At 39.1% G+C, this 12,190-nt stretch overlaps 1 protein-coding gene across 1 annotated transcript; it reads left to right on the top strand.

The window, feature by feature from the left end:
* Positions 1-7,078: 7,078 nt before the first annotated feature.
* Positions 7,079-8,287, top strand: LOC106092976 (DNA ligase 1). The gene is made up of 2 exons (XM_013259931.2): positions 7,079-7,253; positions 7,335-8,287. Exons 1-2 carry the CDS (start codon positions 7,190-7,192, stop codon positions 8,285-8,287), a joined length of 1,017 nt encoding a protein of 338 aa, XP_013115385.2. The 5' UTR covers positions 7,079-7,189.
* Positions 8,288-12,190: the final 3,903 nt, after the last annotated feature.

Raw genomic sequence — 12,190 nt, 5'->3', positions numbered from 1 at the left:
GTTCAGAAACTTAACCTGTGTATGGCAAAAATTCGGATCTGTGGAAAATTTCAACTCTAAAATCTTTATTTTTGAAGGCTTTAGCATGGTTACAACAGACGGACGGCCAGTCGGACGGAAGGACGGACATACACACGGACTTCGTTAAATCGTCTTAGAATTTGACGACGATCAGAATTATATATACCTTTAAAGATCGGAAATGGATATTTTGAAGTGCAAACGGAATGAATTAATAAATGACCCTATCCTTTGGTGGTGAGTATAAAAATCTGTGCAAAGTTTCAGCTCAATGTCTTCATTTTTAAAGAAAATTTCATTAAATAGCTTCCCTTGTTCATTACCTATCAAACAGCTTAAATAATTTTAAATAATAAAAACTAACGAACACTTTTCGGAATACTCGTACTGATTACTGAACAAAACATCCTGCCAGGATTAAACTTCAGCATAAGATTCATGCAAAAAATTAACATTTCTCCTTACCCCATAGTTTGATAGGTGTAGCATCCTTTTAATTTTCCGATGAATCTTTTCGCCCGCAAGACAAGCACAAATTAAATATTAAATTGAATATTCAAACTGCTCAACAGGATTCATTTTCGGTTGCATAAATGAACTTCGTATTTCCAAGAAATATACTTTTGTTGGCTTCAGCAAATAAAACTCTTTTAAAAGCTTCTTCATTCGTTCCCGCAGAGAAATTAAGTACTTCAAAATCGTTGATTAATTGATATGCCATTAATCGACCTTCACTTTGGGTACTCAGTAGAAAGACAAATAATGCATAAATCAATTTTATTAGCTTTAAGACAAAAACTAAACAGAAAACAGAAAACAAACCAGCGCAATCAGTCATAACATCACAAATATCCAAGGCAACCAAACAAATATTGAAAATAATCCAAGACAAACGAATTCAAATATTTGAAAACGAAAACCAAATAAATCTTAATCTCAATCTTTAGTCTCAAAATCTTGCACAAGTTACAAGTATCATTTTGTGGATTACAAGCACAACAAACATTAAATTAGCTTTTTTTGAAGGCTAATTACAAATTAACTCCATTACAGTTAATTGCAAACCATCACCAATTTGGTTGCATGATTTATTTTGGAAGTCTTTTTACACCATACGTTACAAGATTGTGTATCCCTATCCTATCGATTTTACAAAGGGGTTTATGTGAGTTCCAAATTTGCCCATTATAATGACTTTGAAGGACATTAAACCACCTAATCAGAAATATATTTCTATTTTTATACCCACCACCGAAGGATGGGGGTATATTCATTTTGTCATTCCGTTTGCAACACATCGAAATATCCATTTCCGACCCTATAAAGTATATATATTCTTGATCAGCGTGAAAATCTAAGACGATCTAGACATGTCCGTCCGTCTGTCCGTCTGTCCGTCTGTCTGTTGAAATCACGCTACAGTCTTTAAAAATTGAGATATTGAGCTGAAATTTTGCACAGATTCTTTTTTTGTCCATAAGCAGGTTAAGTTCGAAGATGGGCTATATCGGACTATATCTTGATATAGCCCCCATATAGACCGATCCGCCGATTTAGGGTCTTAGGCCCATAAAAGCCACATTTATTATCCGATTTTGCTGAAATTTGGGACAGGGAGTTGCGTTGGGCCCTTCGACATCCTTCGTCAATTTGGCTCAGATCGGTTCAAATTTGGATATAGCTGCCATATAGACCGATCCTCAGATTTAGGGTCTTAGGCCCATAAAAGCCACATTTTATATCCGATTTGAATGAAATTTGGCACAGTGAGTTGTGTTAGGCCCTTCAACATTCTTCGTCAATTTGGCCCAGATCAGTTCAGATTTGGATATAGCTGCCATATAGACCGATCTTCCGATTTATGGTGTTACGCCCATAAAAGCCACATTTATTATCCGATTTAGCTGAAATTTGGGACAGTGAGTTGCGTTGAGCCCTTCGACATCCTTCGTCAATTTGGCCCAGATCGGTCTAAATTTGGATATAGCTGCCATATAGACCGATCCGCCGATTTATGGTCTTACGCCCATAAAAGCCACATTTATTATCCGATTTTGCTGAAATTTGGGACAGTGAGTTGCGTTGAGCCCTTCGACATTCTTCGTCAATTTGGCCCAGATCGGTCCAAATTTGGATATAGCTGCCATATAGACCGATCCTCCGATTTATGGTCTTAGGCCCATAAAAGCCACATTTATTATCCGATTTTGCTGAAATTTGGGACAGTGATTTGCCTTAGATATCTTTCTTCTATTTGGCCCTGATCGGTTCAGATTTGGATATAGATGCCATATAGACCGATCTCTCGATTTAAGGTTTTGGGCTCATAAAAAGCTCATTTATTGTCCGATGTAGCCGAAATTTGGGACAATGACTTGTGTTGGGCCCTTCGATATTTGTCTTCAATTTGGCTCAGATCGGTCCAGATTTGGATATAGCTGCCATATAGACCGATCTCTCGGTTGAACAATGACTTGTAGTTATAAGCATTTGGTCTAAATCGGATGATATCTATAGAGCTGCTATGGGGCTTAAGGTATGCATTTTTCACTGGATTTTGACGAAATGTGGTTCACATATATGCCCGAGGTGGTGGGTATCCAAAGTTCGGCCCGGCCGAACTTAACGCCTTCTTACTTGTTATAACTCGATCTTTCTGAAATTTGGATGTGAGTTGTATTCGACACCTCGAAATCTGTGTAGTATATAGTCCTAATAATGGAGTCGAGCCATTTTAACTCGACTCCCGGAAGATGGCTCAACTAAGACTCCGACTGCGGTGACGACTTCGAACACTTATTTTTATACCCATCGCCGAAGGATGGGGGATAGTCATTTTGTCATTCCGTTTGCAACACATCGAATTATCCATTTCCGACCCTATACAGTATATATATTCTTGATCAGCGTAAAAAGACGATCTAGATATGTCCGTCCGTCTGTGTGTTGAAATCACACTACAATCTAGAAAAATAAGGATATTGTGCTGAAACTTGGCACCGATTCTTCTTTTGTTCATAAGCAGGTTAAGTTCGAAGATGGGCTATATCGAACTTAACGCCTTTTTACTTGTTACCCTTTGCGGGGTGTTTTGGGGAAGGGGTGATTCCCTAAATACATGGTCCTAAATTTGGATATCAAATTCGTATTCTACTCCCAAATACCTTTATTTGAGCCCAATTTCGCGATGGTCACTAAAAAATTGCTGCTTGTTGGTTATTTCGGGAAAGGGGTTGACCCCCAGAAAATTAGTCCCGAAAGTGGGTATCAATTCTTGCTCTACCCTCCAATACCTTTTATTTAAGCTGCACATTGACATGGTGGGTATATATGGCCGATTTAGAGGTGTTTTGGGGACTAACACTAAGCCCGGAAAATATATCAGCAACGTGCTCTATTATCATATATCTATATATGATTTATTTGAACCCATATTGCCAATGCCCTCAAAATTGGATATAAATTTCGTTTTCTAATCTCATTTAAACTCCTTATTGCAAAAGTCAGCAAATATGTGTCGGCCCTAAAAACAATAAATATTTAGTTCCACTCTCTTTAAGACCCAAAATTGTCATGGTGAGCAAATACGTCCTATTTGGGCGTTGTTATGGTGGTGGGACGTCCCCTAGACAATTGGTCCTTAATGTTGATATCAGATACGTGGTCTATTGAGCCCCATATTTCCATAGTCGGCAAACGTGATCGGCTTGGGGATGGGCGGCAACTCAGTGAGTTGGCCTTGAAAATATATATCGTATTCGTGTTCCACTCTAAAAACCCTCGTATTTGAGCCTCATATTGCAAAAGTCAGCAAATACCTACTATTTGGGTGGTGTTGTGGGGGTGGGGTGGCCCCATAGACACTTTTCCCAAATATTGATATCAGATTCGCGCTTTACTCCCAAAGACCTTTAAGTTGAGCCCCATATGGCTATGGTCGTCAATTTGTTCCCTTTGGGGGATGTTTTTGGGGAGAGGAGGCCCCCTAAATACTTGTACCCATATTTGGATATCAGATTCTAATTCTACACTCAAATACCTTTTATTTAAGCCCCATATTCCCATGGTCAGTAAATAAGTCATGTTTGGGGGGTGTTTTGGGGAAGGGGTGGACCTCCAGAAACGTGGTCCCACATTTGGATATCAGATTCGTATTCTACTCGCATATTGCCAAGGTCGGTAAATATGTCCGATTTAGGGGTGTTTTGGGGGTTGCGGTGGTCCTTCTAGCACTTGGTTCGACAAATGGATATCGGATACGTTTTCTTATCCTAAATACCTTTCATTTGAGTCCCATATTGTCGTGATTGGTCTAAATATATGTTTGGTAGGTTTTAGTGTTGGGCGGTCCCCCTAGGTACCCCATCCGCAATTTGGATACCAAATTTTTATTCCCCCTCAGATATCAAAAATATAGTACCCTATTTTCACCACGGGATCATTATGCACCATCTGTGAAAATTTCAAGAAAATCGGTTTAGCCGTTTCTGAGTCTATAAGAAACACACAAACATACAAACAAACAATTGATTTTTATATATAAGATTTTACTGATATACGACACAGTGACTTATGATAGGCTTTGTGTTGTTATACACAATTCAAGAATGACTTGTACTTATTAGTATTTGTACAAATTGGAACATATTTCGATATGGATGTTATTGGGCTTAAGGTATGCATTTTTCACCGCCTTTTTTACCCTCCACCATAGGATTGGGGTATACTAATTTCGTCATTCTGTTTGTAACTCCTCGAAATATTCGTCTAAGACCCCATAAGTACATATTCTTGATCGTCATGACATTTTAAGTCGAATTAGCCATGTCCGTCCGTCTGTCCGTGCGTCTGTCCGTCCGTCTGTCCGTCCGTCTGTCCGTCCGTCTGTCCGTCCGTCTGTCCGTCCGTCTGTCCGTCCGTCTGTCCGTCCGTCTGTCCGTCCGTCTGTCCGTCCGTCTGTCCGTCCGTCTGTCCGTCTGTCCGTCCGTCTGTCCGTCCGTCTGTCCGTCCGTCTGTCCGTCCGTCCGTCCGTCCGTCTGTCCGTCCGTCTGTCCGTCCGTCTGTCCGTCCGTCTGTCCGTCCGTCTGTCCGTCCGTCTGTCCGTCCGTCTGTCCGTCCGTCTGTCCGTCCGTCTGTCCGTCCGTCTGTCCGTCCGTCTGTCCGTCCGTCTGTCCGTCCGTCTGTCCGTCCTTCTGTCCGTTCGTCTGTCCGTCCGTCTGTCGAAGGCACTCTAACCTTCTAAGGAGTAAAGCTAGCCGCTTAAATTTTGCACAAATACTTCTTATTAGTGTAGGTCGGTTGGGATTGTAACTCGGCTATGTCGGTCCACGTTTTGATATGGCTGCCATATAAACCGATCTGGAGTCTTGACTTCTTGAGCCGCAAGAGTGCACAATTCTTATCCGATATGGCTGAAATTTTGCATGAGGTGTTTTATTATGACTTCCAACAACTGTCCTGAGTATGGTTGAAATCGATCCATAACCTGATATAGCTGTCATATAAACCGATCAGCGGTCTTGACATCTTGAGCCACTAGAGGACGCAATTATTATCTGATTTGGATGAAATTTTGCATGAGGTGTTTTGTTTTGACTTTCAGCAACTGTGCTAAGAATAGTTCAAATTGGTCAATAACCTGATGCAGCTGCCATATAAACCGATCTGGGGTCTTGACTTCTTGAGCCACTAGAGGACGTTTTGTGTTTTGTTATAACTAACAACAGTGCTAAGAAAAGTCCAAATCGGTCCATAACCTGATGTAGCTGCTATATAAACCAATATGGGATCTTGACTTCTTGAGCCTCTTAAGGGTATTACCCTATGAAATTTTGTACAATGGCTTCTCTCATGACCTTTTATATACGTGTCGAATATGGCATGAATCGGTTTATAGTCTAATACAGCTCACCTATAAACCGATCTCCCTATTTTACTTCTTCAACCCCTAAAGTGCGCAATTCTTAATAGATTTTGCTGAAATTTTACACAAAGGCTTCTACTATGGTCTCCAATATTCGTTTCAATTACGGTCCGAAATGAATCATAACTTGATATTGTTCCAATAACATAGCAATTATTTTCTTTTATCCTTTGTTTGCCTAAAAAGAGATACCGTGGCAAGAGCTCGACAAAGCGTCCCATGGTGGAGGGTATATAAGATTCGGCCCGGCCGAACTTCGCACGCTTTTACTTGTTACTTGTTTTTTTCGTTTTCTAACCTTTTAGGCGACGCCAAAAGAATCCTTGCTGATAGGTATACAAAATTTAGTTCGTTACAACGTAATACTGCTTTGACTTGTTTGCTCATTTAATGCACTTTTTTTTGTCGGCGAACACCATCTTCTTTTATCTCTAAATTTTTTACAAATTTTATTTTGCCTGAAATGTTGCTAAGCAAGTGCTTTATGAAAAATATTCTCAAATATTGTAAAACCAGTTTTGACAAGATTATTAAAACAATTCAAGTTTAATTTAAAATCTATTCTCACACAAAATGCTTATTCATTTTACTTTGTTTGATAGCCGCTTAGAAAACTTCAACAAATAAAATATTTTATGTTTTACCTTACAAAAAACATGGCGAGTCAAAATATCTTGTCCATATACTGTAGCCATACCAAAGGGAATTTTGAGCTTCGTTCTGTGTGCTGACTAAAGCAAACAGGTTTGCACTGTGGATGAGCATTTGACAAATCTACAAATCTCATGGCTTATTGATTATCAATTAACAGATAAATATCGTATGGGCATAATGAGCGAATACTTATGGGCTGGAGTTGTACCATTAGCTAAATGGCAGCAGAACGTTGCAGAGCCACAAGCACAAGTCCACTTACAACTCAGTGAATCCCCCGCCTAAATACAGCAACTTGAAGCAAAAAAAAAAACCGGTTACACTCACAACTGCCGAACACTACAAATTTACTCTCCAAAATATTAGAAGAAGAAAAAATTCAAAACAAACACAAGTCACAGACTCAAAAGCAATCTTCAAAAATTTAAAGCCATGCGAAAAACTATAAAGCCACCTCAAAGCGGTGAACATAAATTTAGTTTATTTTAGCTTCCGGCCAAACGAGAGGAGACTAGACAAGAGCGTTACCAAGAAATTGACCAATACTTGTTTGAATTTGCACCATTGAACCGGGAATACATAGAAGACGACATGAAGTTTATTCATTTGTTGATGTTTCTTTTGTTGGCTGTGCTGTGCGTCCAGACGACCAACGGTGAGTTAAGGGCAGAATTTTGTCCCAAAACATCTTTCATATGATTTGGAGTCAATAACTGGGCCACATTTTTCGATTTAGCCAAGACGACAGCCAAACCCAAAAAACCGGCTGCTGATGATGATAAGATGATGATGATGATGCCCGAAGAAGACGACAACAATGATGAGGATATGATGATGATGGAATCATCCTCGTCAACTAGCACCACTACTACAACAAAGAAGCCAAATAAAAGTAAAACCACAACAACCACAGAGTCCCCCATGAAGGATGAGGAGGATGAGGAGAAGCCCAAAGAGAATGAGGATCACGAGAAAATGGCCACATCCACAACCACCAAGAAGCCAAAGAAGTCCACGACGACCACAACCACAGCTAAACCTAAGAAGACCACAACCAAAAAACCCAAAGATGAGAATAATGCCGCCGAAGAAAAGGACGATGAAGAGGAAGAGAAAATGCCTGATGAAGAAGAGGGTGAAGATGACGACGAAGAAGACCCCATGGCCATGATGATGTCCTCCACCACCACAAAGAAGCCTAAGAGGAAAACTACAACCACCAGCAGCACCTCCACTACAACAACTACCACAGTCAAACCCGATGAGAAGAAAAATAAGGAGGACCAGGACAAGTCATCTACCACCTCTACCACACCAACAACAACAACTACTACCACAGCAAAGCCCGACACCATGGAAGAGGATATCAAAACCGTCCTGGAGGAATGCAAGAAACTCAGAGCCAAGAAAAACAGCTCCGAGGAAGACAGTTCCGAAGAGAGCAAACATCGTCGCCGTGGTGGTGGCTCCAAAAAAGATCGCAAGAAGCTGAAGAAGCTATGCAAAGATCTTGCCCGCCTGCAAGCCGACAAAGACCAAGAGAAAATCATGGAAGCCATTGCAAGACTTTCCGGAGACCAGAAGGAGTCCGAACGCCCAAGTTTGGGTGATATTATAAAACGTTTGGAAGAACGTTTGAGTGGACGCGGCGGCAGCGGCAGCAGCGGTGGTAGACGTCGTCACCATTAATCATTGACCATCAATTAGGGGCAGCTGAAACAATTCGTATGCAGCTCGTAGTAAAATCAACGGCTGAAAGCTATAAAATAAACAAGAAATGTTTATTAATAAATGCCAAATGTAGATTTGTATGTGAACTTTAAGTGAGCGCCTTCAACGAGACAAGTTTCAAGCCCAACTAAAACTGAGATTTGCATTTCAAAATACAGTTCCCAAACTGGAGTGATGAATTGATTAGAATCGATTTAACATTTGATATGGCCTTTAAATTGAAAACCCACCAGTGTTTGGTATCGTCTTGGTTCGATGTTCAAAAACACAACGGTGACCCAAATTTCAAGCATCTTATCTAATATTAGCCAGCAGCAATTAAATTATATCGACTTTTTAATAATGAACATTGGAATGAAATTCAAAAGAAAAATTAGAAAATGCAGATAATTGATAAGTCGAATATTGTGGAGTCTGACAAGGGTTTAATGAAATCTGTAAAGTAGATATTCTATTTTAAAAAAGTCAAAGTTTCTATTCCGTTTGGACTCACGAACGGCTCAACCGATTTTCTAAAATCCTTACGGAATGAAGAATTAGGTACCCTGGTGAAAAAATATACTCAATATGTTGATATCCCAAGAGGATACGGATCCTCCCACTCACCACAATTTCCAAAAACAAACCTTCATCCTTACCTCGATTTTAATACACAACTCGAAGATGAAGATGAAAAATATTTGGCAACCAAATTTGTATAAGGCACCCCCCCACCCCCACCCTAAAGCGCCCCAAACCTAAATATATACCGATCAGCACAATATGGGATTTAAATGAAAGCTACATGGGAGAATACAAAGAATCTTATATCCAATTTTGGGCCCAAGTAATTTAGGGAACTTCAACCTTCAAACCGGTAAATTTTTAATGGGTAAGGAAATAGGGGGCTCAAATGAAAGCCACATTGGATGTAGAGCACGGAATTGAACCAAATGTCTGGGGGTCCGGCCCATCCCCAGAACACCCCCAAATCAGACATGTCAATCAACTTTGGCAATATTGGGGAAGTAGAGTAGAGCACGATTCTGACATCTACACTGAAAAAAAGTTGGCCTAAAATTCAAGAATTTTCCTTATTAGGGCTTTAGCAATGAAAACGGCCCAAAGAAAAATTAAAATTGAATTTCCTATTTACTTACGGACATGACAACCAGTTTCTAATTTTGTTCGCTGATTCATTCTTATTTTACTTCTAAGATGACAGTTTAATTATTATATTTTTAAAAAAAAAAAATTTTTTAACTTGGCACCTTTACTTAAAAAAAATGCGTCTGTAACTACGGATAAAAATGAAAAAAATTAGTAAAAAACAAGTAAAAGCGTGCTAAGTTCGGTCGGGCCGAATCTCATATATCCCCCACCATGGATCGCATTTGTCGAGTTCTTTTCCCGGCATCTCTTCTTAGGAAAAAAAGGATATAAAAAAAGATTTGCTCTGCTATTAGAGCGATATCAAAATATGGTCCGGTTCGGACAATAATTAAATTATATGTTGGAGACCTGTGTAAAATGTCAGCCAATTCGAATGAGAATTGGGCACTTTGGAGGCTCAACAAGTAAAATAGAGAGACCGATTTATATGGGAGCTGCATCAGGCTATAAACCGATTCAGACCATAATGACCACGTAGTTGAAGGTGATGAGAGTATACGTTGTACAAAATTTCAGGCGAATTGGAGGCTAGTGGCTCAAGAAGTCAAGATTCAAGATCGGTTTATATGGCAGCTATATCAGGTTATGAACCGATTTAAACCTTATTTGGTACAGTTGTTGAAAGTCATAATAAAATTCGTCATGCAAAATTTCAGCCAAATCGGATAGGAATTGCGCACTTTAGAAGCTCAAGAAATCAAGTCCCCCAGATGGGTTTATATGGCAGCTATATTAAGTTATGAACCGATTTAAACCACACTTGACACAGTTGTTCGTGCAAAATTTCATTCAAATCGGATAAGAATGGCGCCCTCTAGCGGCTCAAAAAATCAAGATCCCACATCGGTTTATATGGCAGCTATATCAAAACGTGGACCGATATGGCCCATTTACAATACCAACCGACCTACACTAATAAGTAGTATTTGAGTTAAATTTCGAGCGTCTAGCGTTACTCCTTTGAAAGTTAGCGTGCTTTCGACAGACAGACGGACGGACGGACGGACGGATAGACGGACGGACGGACTGACATGGCTAGATCGACTTAAAATGGCATTACGATAAAGAATATATATCCTTTCTGGGGTCTCAGACGCATATTTTGAGGTGTTACAAACGGATTGACTAAATTCTATGGTGGAGGGTGTAAAAATCCTTAATGTGAAAGAAAATATTTTTCACCAAAGGGAATGTATCCAGAAAAAGTTTGAAAATTGATCATCTTTGAATTAAGTTCGCTAATACCTGGCTAGAATCATTTAAATTAGGACAAACATTTGTTCAGTACTTATACATCGATCTCCCAGTTTAAGGTCTCAGGCCTATAAAAACCGCACTTGTTGCTCGATTTCACTGAAATTAAACAAAATGAGCTGTGTTAGGTATCCGTTCCTAGTATGGTCTAGATCGTACCATTTTCGGTATAGCCCCCATAGAGATCGATCTCCCGATTAAAGGGCTTTCATCCATAAATAGTAAACTTCTTTCCCGATTTGGTTGAAATTAAGTACGGTGAGTTATGTTAAACCCCTTAATATCTATGCTGACTGGATAATATTTGGATAAAGCTGCCATATGTATCAATCTTCCCATTTACGGCCTTGAACTCATATAAGACCTCTTTATTAACCGATTTCGTTAAAATTTTGAAGAGTGATTTGTGGCGAGTTGGATGAAAGAGTGATAATGAGTCAAACTTTGTTAGTCTTTGTTTATTTCTATTTTTCGCCAAAACTTTGATATAAGTACTATTTTTCAAATTTACTACCTTTGAAGCCTCGCCACCTCATAATTGCTCTCTGCCAAAAGGCGAAATGTGTCGCTTAATATTCAATGTTGGTATGTGCTATCCTCTGTTTCCTTTTCAATTGCAAGAAATATCGAATTAAGACCCTTTCTGATACTGAAGAGTCAAATTTGTGTTTCCAGCTAAAACTCACTACCACAAGAGTAAGGGAGCACATAAGTCGAATACATCTTCTCGACTGTTGACTAGACAACGTTATTTACTTCGCCTAAATGATAGACTTCAAAAATTTAAAAAGTTCAACTATCCAATGACAATGTTTCAAAACATCTCATATTAAAAGATGTCTTCATAGGTGACCACACTGATCAACACTTTGACTCTGAAGCTGAGCAGTATCGCTAAGCATCGATTAGTCTTAGTTTAAAGCTTTTGATTAAAACTTGTTTGTTCAGTTTTTAGACCATTTGACCATACCCTCAGTCATACAACACCAAGCAATCAACGGTAGTTATCATCATTTTGATCATAATCATCATCGTCATCATACATAAATTAAGAATCCCATTTTAACGAACGTTGACCTACTCTTTGTGTTTGATTTATTTTTATATTTGGTAGTTGTACCAAATAAAGCAACAGACTAACCGGTAGGTCAGTCAAAAAAAAATATAATTTTTGATTTTGTCGCACTGTGGGTGAAAGTGAAAAAAGGTCTAACGCATGCATGATTTGCCTAGTGCATTGAAATCAAGTACAGGTACATTAAATTTATTTATTAATTAGTAACGTAATCATTAAATGTTAAAAAAAGAAACATTTGGGCGTAGAAATGGAAAGTTATGAGCTTAAAATAATCATAAATAAAAGCATGCTAAGTTCGGCCGAGCCGAATCTTGGGAACCCACCAACATGGATTCTGCTAAAAATTTATACAAAATCTGTCAAACCAGCAAAAATTA

The sequence above is a fragment of the Stomoxys calcitrans genome, chromosome 4 (genome assembly GCF_963082655.1).
Source record: "Stomoxys calcitrans chromosome 4, idStoCalc2.1, whole genome shotgun sequence".
NCBI lineage: Eukaryota > Metazoa > Arthropoda > Insecta > Diptera > Muscidae > Stomoxys > Stomoxys calcitrans.
The sequence above is the reverse complement of the archived record's forward strand: the minus strand, read 5'-3'. Positions and strand labels throughout refer to the sequence as shown.

Excerpts from the sequence above, each read along its gene's own strand:
- LOC106092976 (XM_013259931.2), top strand. The coding sequence starts at position 7,190 with ATGAAGTTTATTCATTTGTTGATGTTTCTTTTGTTGGCTGTGCTGTGC. Across the intron at positions 7,254-7,334 it reads GTGCGTCCAGACGACCAACG|CCAAGACGACAGCCAAACCC; the intron begins GTGAGTTAAGGG and ends TTTTCGATTTAG.